This window comes from Pan paniscus, chromosome 13, assembly GCF_029289425.2.
Source record: "Pan paniscus chromosome 13, NHGRI_mPanPan1-v2.0_pri, whole genome shotgun sequence".
NCBI classification, from domain to species: Eukaryota; Metazoa; Chordata; class Mammalia; order Primates; family Hominidae; genus Pan; species Pan paniscus.
Genome location: NC_073262.2, coordinates 137,644,716 through 137,665,021, shown reverse-complemented (window position 1 = coordinate 137,665,021; position 20,306 = coordinate 137,644,716). Strand labels below are relative to the sequence as shown.

At 49.0% G+C, this 20,306-nt stretch overlaps 1 protein-coding gene across 1 annotated transcript in view; it reads right to left on the bottom strand.

Moving 5' to 3' along the window:
• Positions 1-20,306, bottom strand: part of SH3BP4 (SH3 domain binding protein 4) — a 105,478-nt gene that overhangs the window by 15,811 nt on the left and 69,361 nt on the right. The window contains exon 3 of the mRNA XM_034955405.4: positions 4,496-4,745. Coding sequence (XP_034811296.1) covers positions 4,496-4,613 — 118 coding nt within the window. The 5' untranslated portion in view covers positions 4,614-4,745. The remainder of the gene's footprint in view (positions 1-4,495; positions 4,746-20,306) is intronic.

Here is a 20,306-nt window from a genome sequence, read left to right as displayed (position 1 = left end):
AGTCTGCTGACACTCTGGCTTCCTGTAATAAACAATTGAAAGAAAGAAAGGAAACGTTTCTTTTCTTTTCTTTCTTTCTTTCTTTCCTTTCTTTCCTTTCTTTCCTTTCTTTCTTTCCTTTCTTTCCTTTCTTCCTTTCTTTCCTTTCTTTCTTTCCCTCCCTCCCTCTCTCTCTTTCTTTCTTTCTTTTAAGTTGCCAAAGCAAATGACCAAAGAAAGGAATCTGTTTTCAGTTAAACTAAACCTACATCTTTTCTAATGTGATGAAGTCCACAGTCATCGTATTCTATCAAATTGCCCCCCCACCCCAGAAAATCACCTGCCAGTTTCCTTTTCCTTTGAAAGGAAATAATCACACTTCCTTGGGAAGGTGTTAGGAAATCAGGTAGACAGTTTCTATTCATTTACATTAACTGGGTTACAGAGATGCGCTTAGCTGGGAGCATCCCTGGGCCTTGAAGCCCCACCTACCTCCTCCTGTGAAATTACAGCAGGCGGTCTATCTGGGTGTCTCAGAGAACCCGGCTCTGGGATCACTAAACCCAGACTCGAGTGGAGCCCTTTAGAAACTGTGTGATCTCCAGAGCCTAAGACTCCACTCATGGTGGACAAAAAGTGTATTTCCTCAATGAGCTTTGGAGAGGACAAAATGCAAAGACGTAGATAAGGCACTTGTCATAATATTGCTTGACCCAACTTGCGGACGCACAGGATGTTATGTGAAATAGACATCTCCTGGCCCCAATGTTATCTTTTTCCATAGCTCTTACCACCAACCACTACATCATGTACCTGATGAGGTTCAGAACATGCTACCCCAAAATATAGCACCACACATATTTTAAGCTGGAGGAATTTGAGAAACCGCAGGTGCAGGCAGGACTCCCTGCCTGCCCCCTGAAGCAGGTCATAGACCCTCAAGTGGGAGGGGCCCTCCCTATATGTGGGGGACAGAGCATCCTATCTCCAAGGACACAGGGAATCTGCAATGCCCAGGCCTTGCTGTCCTCCAGCTCATGACACTCGCTTATGCTTTTTCTTGTCCCATCACATTTTTCCAGGACTCTCCACACCTCATCAAATCCCTCAGGTTTAATTACTTCTTTAAGTCTTCATTTCCTTATGAAGAAATTATATATCTGTAATATACATATAACATATATTAAGTAAGTTTGCATGCTTTTCTCTTATTAATGTCTTTTGTTATAGGGGCCCAAGCCAAGAACTAAGAATTTTTCCTTCTCTACATACCATATATATATATATATACACATATATATATTATATATATTATATATACAGATATATATATTATATATATTATATATACACATATATATTATATATATTATATATACACATATATATTATATATATTATATATATAAAATACATATATCCTTTATATATATATTATATGTATGTGTATATATATATGAAATACGTGTATGTGTGTCTGTGTGTGTGTTTCTTTTGCAGGGGGAGCCTCCATCTCCCCATTAGGGTATCAGCACCATTAGAGCCTGTTTTGTTTGCTGTTGTATCCCTGGGCCTCGTACAAGGCCTGGCACGTAGCGGGGACTCAATGAGTATTTGTGGAATGAATGATCATCGTGCATGCGTAAACGACACAGAGAAGCCATAATCTATGCTATTGGATCCTGGTGTTGGTGAAAGCAGTGTCTGAATTCCCCCTGGCTGTGCCCTTGTGCTCTAAAAAAATCATAAAACCAACAAATTATTTAATATGAGATGGGAGTGAACCAAAACCTGTGAAAGAAAATGGCTTTCATGGAGAGGTGGGAAGAATTGATGTGGGTCAGGCTGAGGCCAGAGGATACAGAAGCTCTTCTCTCTCATTTCTGCTTGCTAGTCATGATCTCCAGGAATATAATAAACCATTTTATCTCCTTGACATAATCTACTGGAAATGTCACATAAAGATGAAAACTAAATGAAAATTAAGTAGAGCTTGCCGGCCATCGAAATCTTGCTAGAATCCCTCAAAGGTTATGTCCTTATTATGCTCACTCAGAATAATTCCCTTACAGTAGTTTCAAAATTAAGAAACCAAAGCAATCAATTATGCTTTGTGCGTAGCCTAGAATGTATCAATGAGAATTATCACTCAGTTTTATCCAACTGAAGAATAAGAATGGTTTCACTTAAAATTCCCAGCACTCTCCTTGGAAGAGAAGTGGTCACAGATTTCACTCAAGGGATCAGGCTTAGCCAAGGGAAATCACCCCACTCTTCCTTTCCAGGACCCTACGGAGGTGGACTGTTGTGTGATTCCCCCTTCTAGATGAGGCCCTCCATCAGTCAACTGCCGCCAAGCAGATGGGGACACTGGGGAAGGGCTTCCATCCCATCAAATGCCAGAGAATCCCTATCGAATTCTATCTTAATGAATTCTGAGGAGTGTTACCCAGATTCACAGCCACCTTGATTTTAATACAAAAATCTCCCTGGGTGTTAGGAAGTTCAATGTACTGAATAATACATTTCCTATCCGTCTGCCTACGTTCTTCTGCAGGCAAAACATTCATCAGAGTAGAAGGTTTCATGGCAGATACTTTGGCTCAAATAAATTCCCACCTTGAAGTCTGTCTATCACTGGGATGTGCGTGAAGCTTCTGGCTAGCAAACTGCCTGGGTCACATGTGGCGCCTCGGAGGTAGATTCCCCAGGATCTCTGGGCAATCTCTGGGCAAGGCCAGAGATCCCATGGTTCTGTCCACCTCAGATTCTCAAAACACCCTCCCCTTCATGTTCGAGGCTGTCTTGTTTGTCTTCCTCCTCTAAATTAGGGATTCTTTTAGGGATAACAGCCAATATTTCCTCCAGAGCACTGTCATTATTATTATTATTATTATTTTTTTTTATATAGAGTCTCAGAGTGCAGTGGTGTGATCTCGGCTCACTGCAACCTCTGCCTCCTGGGTTCAAGTGATTCTCCTGCCTCAGCCTCCTGAGTAGCTGGGATTACAGGCACGCTCCACCATGCCTGGCTAATTTTTTGTATTTTTAGTAGAGACGGGGGTTTCACCATGTTGGCCAGGCTGGTCTCGAACTCCTGACCTCGTGATCTGCCTGCCTCGGCCTCCTAAAGTGCTGGGATTACAGGCGTGAGCCACCGTGCCCGGCCCACTGACATTTTTAAAAATTCACCTCACTTTAAGACTCTGCCCTCCTCACTTTAACACTCTGCCCAAATCACACACTTTATGCTCCCAAGTTCTAGCTTTGACTCTGATGAGTTGGGCTATAAAGTAAAAAACAAAATGTCCATTAACAGAATCTGAAAAATAAATGCTTCAGTTATTTATGGCAACACCCAATCACTGCTGCTCTCTTACAAATAAAATCTCACACGGGCTAGACGTTTCTTTTAAAGAACATTTACAGCAATGCTCAGGGATGCCAGCATCAATCAGAGGCAGGGAGAAGATGTTTGGGATAAAGGGGAAGGAGAAGCTACTCAATTAGACAGACATAAACACAGTGCATATAATTTTTGTACATCAGGGTAGAGGATTACAACTTTATCTGGGGGATAGCAGTTTAGTTCAAGAAACATTTACTTAGCACTGACTTTAGGCTGGGGCTGAGGATACAAATGGTCAAAGTCAAGTTCCTACTTTTCAGCTGTGCTCCAGGCAAGACAATTTCAACAGCTAAGAGAAAGCCAAGGGATGATGATATTGATGATGATGGTGCTGTCACTGTAGCTGCCAAGCCCCAACGGAGCATGTGAGAGAGACTGAACGTGGCCTAGGTTACGGCAGATGTGCAGGAAGAAAATGACCTGCTAGTATTCACCTTGGTGTCCAAAAGATAGGTTTTCTCATGAACTCAATTTTACGAGGCTACTGGAGAAACCTGGAGACCCAGGGTTATTAAACTTTAGAACCACCTTCTAGATCAGGGGTTGGTAAAGCACGGCCCTGGGGCCAAATGGGGCTGTCTGCAAAAAAAAGTTGTCTTGGAAACACGACTCTGGCTATTTAATGACTTACTTCATGGATGCTTTCATGCAACGAGGCAGCAATGAATAGTTGTGACAGAGATGGTATACGGCCTGCAAAGCTTCAAATATTTCCTATCAGACTGGAGAAAAGGTTTGCTGACCTCTCCCCTAAGCTACCTTTTTTCTTCTCTAGTGGTTCTCAATATTTCATCTACTTACCACACTCTCTGTTCCTCTGGGTTTCTGTACCACCAAGCTCCCTACCACACTGTCACGGAATTTTATCAAGTAAAAAGAAACATACCCTGTATCAAGAAGGGGTTTCACTAATAAAGGGGAACCAAAAAATAAGACAAGTGACTATGATTCCAGGGCTAAATCTATTACCATGATGAAGTTTAAAGAACTAAACTTTAATTATCTGAATGCTAAACTGGCAATCTTTAAAGCAGAAAAGTTCTTGGGTCCCAACTTGAAATTCCCAACATTCTCCCTTAGCCACAGTCCTGTTCCCCAGAAGCTCACCTTTGACGTCATTAAAGCTCGTCTCTGAAAACCCTTCGCTCAGGTCAATCAGGGTCCCCTCTGACTTGCAGCGAGGGAGGCCATTGGAGTTGGCCGCTCGGATCCGCTGAGCCGCCATCTCGAAACTCGCTTCCCGGGTAAAGCCGCTAAGGCTTCATATTTCTTCCTCCGGTTATCCCAACAGATGCTGAAGCTTCTGCCTCAAGCAAACACGCTGCGCGGCGGCATCCACTTGGCAATATGCTTCTTCCTGAAAGTAGAGGAGGAAAAAAAGTCCCTTAAGCAAGCGAAACATGAGTTCAATGGTAATTTTATGGGAAGTGGGAATCCTCTTTCTTCCAGGCTGTTCTAATGAGGACAGACCCATTTCATCCTTCCTGGCCCAACAGAGCAGAGCAGCGCTTGCTCCTTGGCCTCTGTGCCCACTTTGTGCTTGTCTCATTGGCACACTGGGCACACACAGCCCAAGCAGTGTTTTCTGGCCGGCTGTTTGCACCTGCTCTTCTTAGGGGCATAAGGATGTTTGTGAAATGTGCTCCAGCACCTGGCCAGTCCATTCATTACAATCAAAGAGGAGGACAGCGCAGGACTGTACAGTTCATGCTGCTAGCTGCAGGGCTCGGAAAAGGAAAAATCGGCCTCTGCTTGTTCAGAGTGGCTGATCCCAGTGCAGGGGCAGTCATCATGGTGACTCGGCCCCGGGAAGCAGCCATCAATGAACACAGCCCAGCAGAGACCCCAAGGGTGATGCTCCCTACCCAATCCGCTCCTGAAATCCCCCTGCACCCCAAATAAACAATTCTAAACACAACACAGAGCGGCCATAAGGTATTCTCAATGCAACGTATGCAGATGAAACCAGGGCATATTTACTGAACCACTGTTACTAAGCAGGAAAGATCTTTCCGTGGAAGAGACCACAACAATCACCCCTAAGGCCTCTGCTTTTTTTTCTGGAAGGGCGCACAGACAGGACTGAAGCATGTGGGGGGTTCTGGATATGAATGAGGTGACTGGCTCTGAGCAGGCCCTTCAGCAGGGTCCAGGGAGAAGGGACAGGAACAGGAGTGAGCCGATTTCAAAGCAGTGAATTTCATGTGCTCTCCAAGAGAAACTGGCAGACACTTTCACAGCTGGCCACAGTACTTAGAGCTCTGAGCAGGCAAATCTCACCCCTACATAACTGGGCACATATACAATAGTCTGAGGTCCCTTTTTCCTCAATTCCTCTATCCAGGGACAGCTGAGAATGTAGCTTCTGACCCAGTGTGCTGCCTTTACCATGCAGAGACCCAGAGGCCCTGACACCACCCTTTGCAACGTTTCTGCAGCAGCCGGGTGGGAGCCCTGACCATCCCCACTCTTCCCCCAGGCTCCATGTGCAGTGAGCATGGCTTGGAGAGCCCCTGTGCAGTGAGCAGAGCAAGGCGTGTGTCCACATGCTGCTATAGGCACAATCTTGTGTTCAATATTTAACCCTGCCAAGTCTCAGCCACTGTCACCACTGCATCAGAAGCTGCAATCCCAGCTCCCAGTGACCGGCGGATAGTGGCTCAAGGGAGGTGTCCTTTCCATCTCAAGGCCTCAGAAGGCTGCATTCTGCACCTGAACGCTGTCTGGAGAGAAGGCATGTGTTATGGACTGAACTGTGTTTCCCGAAACTCCTATGTTGAAGCTCTGTCCCCTAATGTGATGGCACGGGAGGTGGGGCAGTGGGGAGTAGTTAGAGTTAGAAGAGATCATGAAGGTGGGGTCCTCATGATCAGATCAGCGCCTTTATTTGAGACACCAGAGAGCTTCCGTTCTCTCTCCCTCTACCACGTGAGGACACATGAAGCCAGGAAGAGGGTCCTCCTAGGAACAGAGTTGGCCAGAGCCTTGACTTTGGACTTCTGGCCCCTGGAACTGTGAGAGATGAGCCTCCCTTGCTGGGCCACCGGGGCTGTGGTGCTTGAATGCAGCAGGCGGCAGGAGAGGAGGGCGTGGTGGCCACCTCTCTGGGGAGGGGCAGAAGTACCCTGCTGGGGGCCCTTCCCTTAAAAAACACCTACCTGAGCCCAGCCCCGCCATCTCTCCTACCCAGCAGTGTAAGGAGGGGCGGAGTGGAGGCCAGCACTCACCCAGGCCAGTTATTCACAGGAAGGAATGAAGCCGTTCTCCCCAAACTGGGTGGTCACAGATGTTTCCATCTTTCCCCATGAAGTTACAACGGTCAGGTCTGCACGCTTATTCCCTATTCCCGGCCCCTGAGAACTATGCGTTGGGGAGAACCCCGGACGCCCTGGACCGAGAGTCCCTGGCTGGAAGTGACGGTGCTCATGCCAGGAGGAGGCCTCCTTCCACCCCACACTCCACCCCTCTGCTGGGGTCTGGGACGCTGAGGCTCAGCGCTGACGGCACAGCACCCTTGCCCCCTACCAGAAGCAGTGACCAAGTGGCTCTGAATGCACAGCCTGCGTGTAGAGCAGGATGAAGGGGTCTTGCCACCATGTGAGAGACCACCCTACCACAGCCAGGCAGCCCAGCAGCCCCCAAATGCAAGGGCCACGTGTGCAAGCCCCCGGGCTGCTTGGAGGCCACTGTGGAGACCCCAGTGATGGCCACCTCCAGAGCAGCCTGACTTCAATAGGCTGAGTGAGGAGTAAAAATCCTTCCCATATAAAAATGCGGGATCATTTACTGAAGAGAATCGATGCAGAAAGAAAATGAAGAGACCCATGAGTGGGTGAGGGGAGGAGCTTCAGGACAATCTCCAGCCCACAACCGGTACTTGCCATGTGGCCTTTCACGTGTGACAGTGACAGTTCCTGCCTGAGAGTCTCCATCTGACTGCACCCGAGGAGGAGGAAAAATCAGGGGGTGTCAGCTGTGAGGGCAACTGGAGCCCACCTGCCCATCCTGTCAGGGACTGGGGTGCTCCCACCCCCACCAGTCCAGAGCTACTCCGAGGACTGCGCCGGGTGAGGCTCTGGGTCACAGTGGCCGAACGAAGACTCCTGTTAATCACCAATGTGTGCTCTTCCCACGGCCCACAACTCTCCTGCAGAAGGGAAAGGGTTGCCTCGGCCACCTCGGCCACCCCGCCGCCTCATGACTATAGCATTGTCTGGTTTCACATTCACGCCAGGAGGAATTATTTCATGGAGGGTTAACAAAAAGTCCATCTGGGCACAAGAGGGAGGCATTCCCAAAAGCTTCCAGGCATGTCCTGGCTCTGCAAAGCTGTCAGCAGAGATGGGCATCAGGCATCTGGGGCTCCATGCAGGCTGCTCAGGGCATCGCCAGCCCTGGTGGGGCCTAGGGCGGTAACAGGAACTGTTACCTGGAGAGCACGACTGGCCACCTAGTGGGGCCCAGAGAGCTGCCCATAGAAGGTGAGATGCCAGTGAGTGTTCAGTGAGAAGGAGGAGGCCCAGAGGCCTGTGGAAGGCCTAAGAACAGGTGGGCACAGTGAAGACCTGGCCCCGCGAGTGTGGAGGGGCTAGAGGGATGGAGGGGCTGTGGTGGAGCCCACAGCAAAGGCGGGAGGCCAGGTAAGCTGGCGGAACGCGGTGGTGAAGGGTCAGTCTTGTCCAGGAGACCCTGGGAAGCCACTGCAGCTTTCCGATTGAGGAGGAGAACTCTGGCTGTAGAAAAGGGCAAAATGGAAGCAGCAATGTCATTTTCTTTGAAAACTACTGACATATGGCCTCCAGCGCCCTGGGAGCAGAAGAAAGAAGTCACAGAACTGCACACGTGCTTTCTGGAGATGCACCAGTGTGTGTGTTTATTATTGATGATGGAGTATGGCCACTCCCCTGAACTAGTGATGAGACAAAAAGCTAAAGTGTTTGCAGTTCTAGAAAGAGATCTGCAGTCCTCTCTCCATAGAGGAAACCATTCAAGGAAGACGAGTCAACAACTGTGGACTCTGCCACCCTCACCCCTTTTCAGGCCGAGAGAAGCCAAGCAGGGAAGTCCCACTCCCAGGGCCCAGAAGCCATCATGTTCCCACGGGCACCACTGAGCTCACTCACAGGCAGCCCTCCCCTCCACATAGCAGGTGGGAGACGTGTGTCCTGTGGCCCTCAATGCTCTGTAAATCCCCAGACTGACAGCTTCCTCCCCAGGGCCAGAGGGAGGCCATCCTTGAGTGTAGCTGTAACACCCATCCAGACATTCAGGGGTGAGTAACAGAGGTGCCCCCTGTCCGCACCCTCGGGGCCGTTTTTACAGCACAGAAAGAGGGCAGCCAGCCCTGGTGTGGACTGAGTGCAGAGGGCTCTCCACTCCCAAAACCTTCCTGAGCAGGTGGAGTCACACTGAGGGCTGAAAGGGAAGCTCTGCTCCTCCAGACACCACTGCATCTACAGAGGGCTGGCACGGGATGGAGAATGCAGCCAGCATCCCGGGGCTGCCCTGTGTGCTCCTCACTGGGATGTCAGCTCTGTCCTCTTTTCTACAGCAGAATCCTCTCCCCTCCCACCCCTCCTCCTCTTCCCAGCTCAGCCTGGTGTGGCCACCCTCACTGGCCACCTCTGGGTGATAACCTCTCAATCTCCCCTGGATCACCCACTTCCCCCGATGGATTCTAACGGCATCTAACAAACAGACGTGGACGCTGACGGTTATGTGTCCTCCCCTTACAGCACAGGCTGCGCTCCAAGCTCCACCAGGCACCATCCCACTGCGTCCTCAAGGGCCCTAGGCAGCAGGTACCAGACTTGGCTGCACTTTGCAGATTCCATGAAAACGGGCTTGGAGAGATCACTAAAGCAACTTGCCCAGGGTAACGCAGCCAAGACGTGAGCCTGACAAAACACTCTCTGCTCCCAGTCTTGCTAACTATTTCTTCCCACGCCCAGAGTTGTCCAGGCCTTTGCTGCCAGTGGCTGCTGGGCCCCTGGAGCTCCTCAAGCTCCTCACCATCCACCTCTGGTGAGCCCTTGATTTTCTCAAAGCCATGCTGCTGCCCTGGCCTGAGATGAAAAGCCCCCGACTACTCAGTCTCCACCTGTACCTCCAGGGTTACGTATTGCCGATCTCAACCCTTCAATCAATCACTGGCCACATTCGCTGGAACTTGCTGTGTCTCCAGCTGGCCCAACACCATCCACCTCTGCATTGTTCCTTCAACCTCACCCAAGCTTCCAGGAAGCCCATCTTCTCTTTCCTCATCTCTTAGCTCCGCTGATTCCCAGCCCTGCGAGGTCCTAGAGTGACCCACCAGTGCATGGACTGTGGAGCGCAGGTAGCCCAGAGCCCACGGCCCAGAGCCTCAGATCCGACTCACCCATCCCGAGTGCCGCACCCGTGAACTGGTCCTTGCTTTATTAGAAAAGGAGTAAAAGGCACAATGCTGTGATTGACTTTATAATGAGCTCCCGAAGGTTCATTATGCTATCTTTCCTAAAATTATGTACTTGTATGAAAATGTGCACAATAAAACATTTTTAAAATTAGAAAATATTAGGAAACATACATTAGCTACCTTCCCAGGCACGTGCCATGAGAGAGAATGGTGTGTTCATGGGTGTGGCTATCTCCCCTTGGCTAGGAAAACTGCTAAGGAGCCACCAATTCAAATGCCCAGGCAGCCTGAGCCCCCTCAAAGCACAGGTGGACATGGCTGCATTCCCATTCTTTTAACAAGTGGCTCCTGAACCTCAGACTCAGACACCCACCTGCCCACCAAGTGCTCCCTTCAGTACCTAAGGTGCATCTTGAATTTCCTGGATCCAAAGCCAACTCTGGAGCTTGCCCCAAACCCCTGCCCCTGGCCTCACCCATCTCAGCCATGCACGGCAGCTCCATCCAGCCATCCAAGAAGCCCAGCATCCCTCTCCGTCTTCCCTGCCCCGTCCCTCTCTCACGCACTCCTGGTGGCTCCACCTGCAGAACACAACCTCTGGCTGACCTCTCCCCAGCACCTCCACACCACCGTCATCTCTCGATGCAATTACAGTCATCAGCTCCTCTCCAGCAGGCCTGCCTGCGGCCTGGGGTCCACCCCTCAATTAGCAGCCGGAACATTTTGAAAAGTCAGTCAGACACCCTCCAGACTCTGTTTGAAACCCTCCAAAGGCTCCTGGGCTCTCATCAGCAGCTTCCAGTGCCCTAGAAGCCCAACATCATCAGCCCCTGTCCCATTTCCTGCTGTTCTCTGCCTTCCTCCACTTGACTCTTCTGGTCTCCATGAAGTTCCCCAGGTACCAAGCCCCTCCCACCACGGGGCCTTTGCACATGCAGTGCTCTCAGCCCAGAAGGCCCCGGCCTAGACACGAGATGCTCTCATCCCCTCACTTCATTCAGGTCTTTGCTCAAATGTCAACACAAGCGGCCCTCACCCCATCCTCTTTCTCTGCCCTTTACCACCGCTAGACACACCATGCACAGACTTGTCCCTGGCCCAATTTCTCCATGAGAATCTGAGCATTCCCAGGACATAGGACCATCTGTTTGTCTTTTTCTGTTCCTGTCATGTGCATGGTTGGCTCTCAAACCCGAATGAATGAACGAATTCGGTTTCAACAAAGATGACTGTTTCAGAGGTAACTCGGTAGGTATCTCTGGGATAATCTTTAAGGGAGCCAAATGGCTGATGTGATAGGATTATACTCAGGAGACTGAATTTAGGAATTCTACTCTGTTCCTGAAACCTAAGCCACACATTCTCAAAACACCAACAGGTTCCCTTGGTGGGCACCTCGGGTTTACCTGGACAGCCCAACAAGCTTGACCACCGTCTACTCAGCAGGTCCCAGTGGTCACTTCTCCAGGACAGCCTGCAGTTGCAGGGCCCACCCTGGGCAGGACAGCCACCACTGGATCTCAAGACCCCCTAGAGGAGCAGGCTCCATCTCACCTCTTCACCTCCCAGCCAGGGTCAGGTCTAGGAAGACAGGAAGGCGCATTTGAACTCATAACTGATAAGTTTTTCCTTTTTCTGTGCAAAGGCTGATTCATCCAGAGACAAAAGAGGCTGCTCTTGGCTCCTCCCCAGGAACCAAGAGGGCAGCGTCTGAACAGACAACATCACTGCATATAGAAGGAATCACTGACAGATTCCGGCGGCAAACTCAAGAAGCCGCACACACCCCCTCTGCTACGGCTGCCGTCACGCCACGCGCAGACTCCAGATCACAGAATATTCTCCCTGTGGCCTACTGCCAATGATCTACCCCAAGGAACAATTAGAGAACAAATCAATCCAGAAAAACCAACCTAACGAGAGCGTGTCTGGGGCGGAGAAGGTCTTACGGGAACCTCAGGCTGAGCGCACAGACTGTTCACGTTCTCCTCCGTTCTCCTGCGGCCATGAACCTGAACGCTGCAGAAGGAAAGCAGCTGGCCTGGAGGGGATCGAGGCATAAATACTGCCCTTGCTCCTCCCCTGCCAATTCCCTGTGTGCCTTGTTTAGAATGACTCATTCTCCATGTTTGATGATAATTTCTGGAGTATCATGTTGATTTCATCAGATTTCCTCCGGGTTAGAAAACAAAAAGCGGGAGATTCCACCTGCTCTCTGTAATTTCTGTCACCAGCTCTGTCGACGGAAACTCATCACATCTGCTCATCTCCCTCCGCGAGCAAGAGTGCATTCCGGAGGACCCTAAAACCCACAGACATTCCGCCCCAGCAGGTCGGTCCTCCTGTTACTGACGGCCTGACACCCAGCACCCCGAGCTTTGGACCCCGTTGCTATAGTGGAGAAGCCTTCGGGGCCTGGGGTGGGTGGGAGGGACTCCTGGCTTTCACAGAGTCACTTGATGGGACCATGAGGAGACCACGGGGTTAACACCCCAGCCTCCTCTCACTCCAAAGGCAAAATCGCGGAAATCTGCCTCCTAGTTCTGATCCGACTGGTCTGGGAAACAGCCCAAGTAGAGTCAACACGTGACTGGTGTCCCTGCCAGGATGCTTCTGGGCGTGGCTTGGCAGGGAATGCAAGGCTCCGACTCAGGGCGAGGACCAGCCCAGGTGCAGTGAAATCCAAACCTTTCCCGCCACCTTAGCAGATGCCCCGCCCTGTTACAGAAGCCTGATCAGCAGAACCTTTCCTAATGCTCCCGGAGCACTGTCTATCGTCATACCACCCTGAACACGCCTGATCTCGCCTAATGCACCCAGGGCACAGGAGGAACATGCTGCCTGGGGCTCGGGTGGGCTGCCTCTTCCTGGGGGAGAAAACAGCAAGGCCCATCGGAAGGCATGGGCAGCCACCGACAGGCACGCCAGCCGATCAGACTCACTCATGGTGCCCCTCTGGGTGCATTTCCCTAGACAACTGTGTTCAGTTTAGGAGGTGGCAGCGGTTATTCAGAGCCAAGACCACGCCGCAGGGTGAAAAAATGAGGAACGAGGGCAGGACCACGCGTTCCAGTCTGAGTTTGAGAAAGGTGGGCATATCCTGGGTGCCACATCTACCTGGGACTACGCACAGAGGTCACCTTAGTGAACATCTACGGAGTGCCAGGCTCTAGCAACGAGGCTCTGTGCTCAAAACTAGGGACAGAAATAAATGGAAGAGAGTTGGTTTTGAGGGAACCCGTATTGGAGACAAATCAACAAAAGAATGGAAGACCTGGAGGGGAAGGAGCGCTAAGGTTCTCCGTGCCAGACACCGGGTTATAACTTGCACACCTTCAAGGCTTAACTGTGGGTGCCAAGCTGGTGACTCAGACTCCAGAGATGCGGGGAAAACAAGGGCCATGAGTCGTCACTAGGTGTTCCTTGCTTGTTCAGTTTTTATTATAAAAAGTGAGATGGCTAGCGTGGCTGGAGTCACGATTCCAGATGTTTTCACCGGCCAGACTGAGAACATCTGAGGCTGGGGATGCCCCGACAGGTCAGGAAGAGGAGGGGAGGGCGTGCGAATCCCTCTTCAAGGCCTGAGCTTCTTCTTACCTGGCCTCCTCCCTTGCCTGCCTCCCCTCTCCCCTGCTTCCTCTCTTCCTGGCCCCATCCCTCCCCCCATCCCCTCTGTGGGGTTGTTCTCAGCACACTGCACAGATCCCAGAATCTCCTTGCATTCAAAGCAACCATTACTTCAGACTCTTCAGAGGCCCCCACAGTCTGTGGGAGACATTCTAAGCTTTCCAGATTCTTCACACCTTCCTCCGTACATCCCATGCGCTCACCAAACACAGCTACTGTTTCTTCCAAAACATCTCCAGACCTTGTGCCTTTCTTCCCACCCACTTTCTTGAAGACCCAACAGGGCTCCCCGTTTCTATAACATCAAAACCTACCGATTGGAGAATGACCCCCTGAAACAGTGCCTTTGCCTTTGCAAATGGAAGTCCACCTCTTTTCCTAGCTCTCCTGGACACACGTCATCATCTGTAGGCATTTACTGCTTTTATCCCGGGCATCGCACTGTTCATCATGCTTGTTATTTTTTCTTAGTTCCCTAACTACACTCGTTTCCTTGAAAGCTGGTGACTTGGCTGCTCTGTCTTTATAATTTTCCAGCATTGAGCGCAGTGCCCAGCCCAAGCTTGGATTGTCTCCCACAGACTGCGGGGGCCCCCGAAGCTTGGTGCTTGGTGTCATCTGTGGCACGGATGACTGTTGCGCTCAGACATTAATTTAGCATCACGTGCATTCAGGACCAGTAAATACACAAGGGAAAGCAGGACCCGGACCTTCCCTCGACTGCTTATCATTAAGCTGGAAAGACACACACATGCAACCAACGCCACAGGAGAGGGGTGGGGGCCCCCACCATGTCTTCTGGGTGTGGATGGGACTGGAAGTCCGCAGACACCTTGGCTCGCTTCCCTAGCGCGCTCCTAGGTCAAAACTCTTCACCTACATCTTCCTTCCCCGCCCTCATCCTGCCGCTGAGAATCATGAAGAGCTCACAGACACACCAGTGTGTACCTGTCAAGTGCTCATCAAGCCTGGGGTTTAGGCAGACATTTGTGGCAATGGGCTGCTGTCAGCCCCCTTGAATCACATGGGAAGGCTGGCCCGCCCGTGTCAGACGGCTGACAGCAGACAGGCTGTGAAGCAGGACCCTGTGATCAGCCCAGACCAGAAATACTTCCAAGCTCTGGTCCCCAGCCAGTGACCAGAAATAAAAAGTGCAACTATCTCTGAAGACGTTTTAAGAGCAGCAAGCAGAGAGGCCCATTCATTTGACTGGGGCTGGCCAGAGGGTTGTACTCAGACTCCTGGCTCCCACCTGCCACTTAAGACCGCAAAGCTTCGGCACTGGAAGGATTTGTGGCCTCCAAACACTACTCACTGACTTACCATCTTCTTTAAAAAAAAATCAAATGTTATTAATACTTCTTTATCAATCAACCCGCTTTTTACAACTTGATAGATCTTTTCTAGTACACATTAACTCAAAGGAATGTTTTAAAGTGCATCTTAGGTGCCATTCTGAAAACTGCAGAGCTAGCCAGCCCCACACATACATCTTACAGATGAGAAAACTGAGGCCTCACTTTTATTGAAAGGGGCTTTCCCTGATGAAAATGCTGGATCTGAACAGGCTGGAGAGGGGGAGGCAGCTTCTAGGGTTTAATACTGTTCCTGATTCTACCAACAGTTCTCATTAGTGACACACACATGCCATGTCTGAGGCTCAAGGAATTTCATACTGTGAGGACGTGAGTGGAGCCCTGAAGCCAAAGCAGCCATGAGGATGCCACAGTCGTTGCAAAAAGCCACAAGCAGAAAGCAAAGCCCACCCAGTGGATCTGCTGAAAAAGCGCCAACACACCCCAGGATGCCTGACCTGCCAACCCCATGCATGCAAAACTGTGGATGGGCCCTCAGGGCGTCGCTTAGGAGAGATGACTTTGCAAGGTGTCACTCCTTAGTTTATTGTTTTAGCCTCTGCCTCTCAGCCAGACCTTTAGCCACAAAGAAAGGGAGCAACTGCAGTTTTAACCACCAGTTTATCAAGAATCTGGCCTCTAAGCAATGAGTACAATTTGTGAATGAATGAATGAATTTCCTTACTGAAGAGCTCACATGTCCATCAATTACTAATTGAGATATCTAGAGCAAAAAAGCAATGAAAAATCCATCCTTGACCAATATTTATTAAGAAAATGAGAGGGGACAGAATTCCTGTCCCTCCTCCCCTCCCACTGTCCCTCAATATACCCGTCTTCAGGAAATCAAAGATGTAGATAAAGTGCTTGGTGACATGGAGATGGGAGCAACCTAGTTCCTCACACACAGCTTGAGGGCACCGTATCTCCAGAAACAGCTGTGCAGCCATTACAATTCTTCTTAGGCTATTTAATAGAATGGAAAATCCATACAACATAATATTTAAAAATTTAAATCCACAGATTGTATAATAAAATCTTCTACTTTGTTTTCAAAAAAACACCTTTTATAGAAAAAGAAGAGTAAGTTCCACACTGAATGCTAACTTTATCTCTAGGTAGCAAGTGTATGGAGAGCTCTTCTCCTCTTCAAAATTTTCTTAATTTTCCTAAGATTTTTCTACAATCAAAAATGCTTTTTATAAAATGAATTTCCATTCTTCTCCCCCCCCACCCCACCGCCCGAGATGGAGTCTCACTCTGTCACCCAGGCTGGAGTGCAGTGATGCGATCTCGGCTCACTGCAACCTCCACCACCCGGGTTCAGGCAATTTCCTGCCTCAGCCTCCCAAGTAGCTGGGATTACAGGTCTCCACCACCATGTCCAGTTATTTTTTTGTATTTTAAGTAGAGACAGGGTTTCACTATGTTGGCCAGGCTGGTCTTGAACTCCTGACCTCAGGTGATCCACCCGCCTCAGCCTCTCAAAGTGCTGAGAGTACAGGTGTGAGCCACCGTGCCCAGCCTGAATTCCCATTATTATTCTGAAATATGAGGCCTTGATTCCAGCAGGTCTTTGCAACTTTGTAAGGCCATGCTACGAGCAAGTGAAAAGGAGGCCAGCTGAGCTGATTCTGGACGCTCTCAGATACTTGACTGAGCACCTCTAATTGTGTACTAATCCTGGTGGATCTAACTCCAGGATTCCCAATTCCAGCTCTGTGATTTGGGGAAAGTCATTTTGCCGTTACATGAAAATAAAGGTACACCTATTTCTCCCGGCCTTATTACTCCACTAAGTAGGAGACATGGGCTACTGGCTAGAAAGATGTGAGGAGGGACAAGGTCAAGGAGTGGGGCCCAACCAGACCCATCAGGCCCCAACTGCAACTCTGCAGAGGGAGCACCACCCTGACCCTGCTCCTCCCAGCAAGACTGCCACATTTTTGCTAGTGTAAGTGGCACAGCAGTGATCATCTTTGTATCTAATCATACTCCATATTTTGGGTTATTTTCTTAGGACTGCTTTCAAGTAGAGTAGGAAGGGTTGCCAAAAGCAGTCCTGGAAGACTGTGACAATCCATCCTCTCAACAGCAGCGGGTGTCCAGTTCTCACCCCTAACTAGCAGGTCAAGAAAAGCCTTGCTCATCTGACAACGAGGGGATGGGCCGTCAATGTCTCGATTCACCCGCTTTCAACATTTCAATCCACCCTCCTTTGACCATTAGTCAGAAATAGTTCAAGTATCAACTACTACTTTTTTTTTTGGAGACAGAGTCTCGCTCTGTCGCCCAGGCTGGAATGCAGTGGCACGATCTTGGCTCACTGCAGCCTCCACCTCCCTAGTAGCTGGGACCACAGGTGTGCACCACCACACCTGGCTAATTTTTGTATTTTATTAGAGACGGGTTTTCACCATGTTGGCCAGGCTGGTCTCAAACCCCTGACCTCAAGTGATCTGCCCGCCTCAGCCTCCGAAACTGCTGGGATCACAAGTGTGAGCCACCACACCTGGCCAAGTAGCAACTACTTCTTATGTCCTACCTTGTGGATTATCATTTTGCACCTTCTGCTCAATTACATCCTAAAATCTCAGCAGGTCGGCTGCAAATATCTCCCCCACTCTGTGCTTGCTTGCACTAATCCATTTGGTAACTTGATAAAGTCTCAATTATTTAATCATATCAATCTTTCCTTTGTCATTTCCCCTTGATGCACAGAAAGGCCTCCCTTGATGACAAATTCAATAAACATTCACATCTATTTTCCTTTACTTAAAAATAAAAGGTTTGTGGACTGACATTAATGTACAAAGAATGTATTTTGCTTCTCGGGGAGGGATGTTACAAAATTAACTAGCAAACAGATGAGCAATTACTCCTGCATGAATTCCTGAACAATTTGTCCCCTTCTGACTCATGTGATGTCATCTTAATGCATTTTTTAATGTGTACAGACACTAGGGTCTGAATCGGGGCTGTTCTGTGTCATTAGTTTGCCTATATTTACCACAATATCAACCTTTATTTAACCATGATAGTTCTGCTGTGTTGGACTACATGGAAGGTCTGGCTTCTATGCACTGTTCTATTTCAAAGTCCCATCAGTTATTTTTACCTTTTTTTTCTTCCAAATAAACTTTATTATTATCATTTTTTTTTTTTTTTTGGAGACAAAGTCTCACTCTTTCACCCAGGCTAGAGCACAGTGGCATGATCTTGGCTCACTGCAACCTCTGCCTCCTAAGTTCAAGGGATTCTCCTGCCTCAGCCTCCTAACTGGGATTACAGGCATGTGCCACCATGTCTGGCTAATATTTTTTGTTTTTGTTTTTGTTTTTTCAGTAGAGACAGGGTTTCACCATGCTGGCCAGGCTGGTCTCAAACTCCTGACCTCAAGTGATCCACATGCCTCAGCCTCCCAAAATGCTGGGATTACAGGAGTGAGCCACTACACCCGGCCCTCTTCCAAATAAACTTTAGAATAATTTAATACAATGTCTCCCACCATCTCATTTGTGCAAAAACATATTCCCACTGGGATTTCCTGGGTACTGCCCTACAAGAAGTGACATCTTTATACTATTCCATCTTTTCTTCCACAAATGTGGTTGGGTCCCCATTGGTTTAGATATGAGTCCCAGAGCAGTGTAGGGCAGAGACGGCCAAACTTTTCCTGTAAAGGGACAGAGAGTAAATTAGGCTTTGTGGGGCCATATATTCTCTGTCACAAAGACTCAGCTCTGCCCTTGTGGTCCAAAAAAAGCTGTAGATGATACAAATAATTGAGTAGGATCATGTTCCAACAAAAATGTATTTATAAAAAATAGGAGGCAGACTACAGTTTGCCCCTCCCTGGTGTCAAGATTATGAGGGTGGGACACTCTGCCTAGAGTCTGGCTGATGGACTTGGGGCCTTGGCACTACCAATCACCAGCTGGGAGGCTCAGGACAAAAATCACTTGCCCTTGAAAGGACTCCTTAACTGCAAAATGGAAACAATGAAAACACAATGAGATAATAGGTACACAAAAAGCACTTCTTCTAGGGTTGATGTTAACTAAAAGCACTAAAAATAACTGTTGGGTAACACCAGCACTACCACTAACAACTACTAGCTGTAGTAGTAACAGTAGTAGTCGGAAGAGGACTCAAAATGTTTTCTTTGCAGAAATCATTTTTAATACATTATGATATTTTAAATTTGGGTTTGGATGTTGTCATCGCCGTGAATGCCGTCTCTTTTTCCGATTATATTTTCAGGAGATTATTGCTGCAAAAGAGAAGTCACTTATTTTTTCTTCTCTTTTTTTTCCAGACAGGGTCTCGCTCTGTCACCCAGGCTAGAGTGCAGTGGTGAAATTTTGGCTCACTGCAACCTCTGCCTCCTGGGTTCAAGCAATTCTCCTGCCCCTGTCTCCTGAGTAGATGGGATTACAGGCATGCACCACCACGCCTGGCTAATTTTTGTATTTTTTGGCAGAGACAGGGTTTCGCCATGCTGTCCAGGCTGATCCTGAACTCCTGACCTCAAGTGATCTGCTGCCTTGGCCTCCCAAAGTGTTGCGATTATAGGCATGAGTTACTGAACCTGGTCAAGAAGTCACTTATTTCTATATCTAGGCATTTTCAATTCAGTAACTAAAATCTTGTTTTAAAGACACCCATTCCTACAAACCTGCTTCAGGGCAAGCCAGAGTCTGCCCAGCTCAGTGGTGTCTGTTTCACTGCCTTTCCCGTTCTTTCTCTTATGTCGCAAAGAAGAATCTTCCTAGATTCGGTGGCTCTCCCTTGGGGGGTCCACAAGCTCCAGCTTGAGTTTCTTTCTCATAATCTGATCAATAGTCAATTCAAATATCATTTACAACAACATTTCCATATAGAACATGAACTTGCTTTTGTCTCTTTTAAAGATTTTTTTTTTTTTTTTTTTTTTTTAAGAATCTTTAGAGTATAGTTTGGGAACTCTGGCCTCAGATCTCTCATCTGGAAAAGGAGGAATGGAATGGACCACCTTCTAGATTGAGAAGGTAGCAGCAGCAGAAACAGTGGTGACAATAGAACTCACCCTTCCCTGGCCAGGCGTGGTGGCTCACACCTGTAATGCCAGCACTTTAAGAGGCTGAGGCGGGCGGATCACCTGAGGTCAGGAGTTCGAGACCAGACTGACCAACATGGTGAAACCCCGTCTCCACTAAAAGTAAAAAATTAGCCAGGTGTGGTGGTGCATGCCTGTAATCCCAGCTACTCAGGAGGCTGAGGCAGGAGAATCGCTTGAACTTAGGAGGCGGAGGTGGCAGTGAGCTGAGATCGCGCCATTGCACTCTAGCCTGGGCAACAAAATCCAACCTCCATCTCAAAAAAAAATTCACCCTTCCCACCGTCAAGCCCATCATCCTCACACAAGAGGCTTTCCCTGCATCTCTCCCTTTCTTCTGCCCCCAATCCAGCCCACTGTGTCCAGTCAGTGTGATCGCCAGTGTATTCCAGTCTGATCTCCTCTCTCTATTACCTGCTCCCGGCTGTGTGCACCATCACT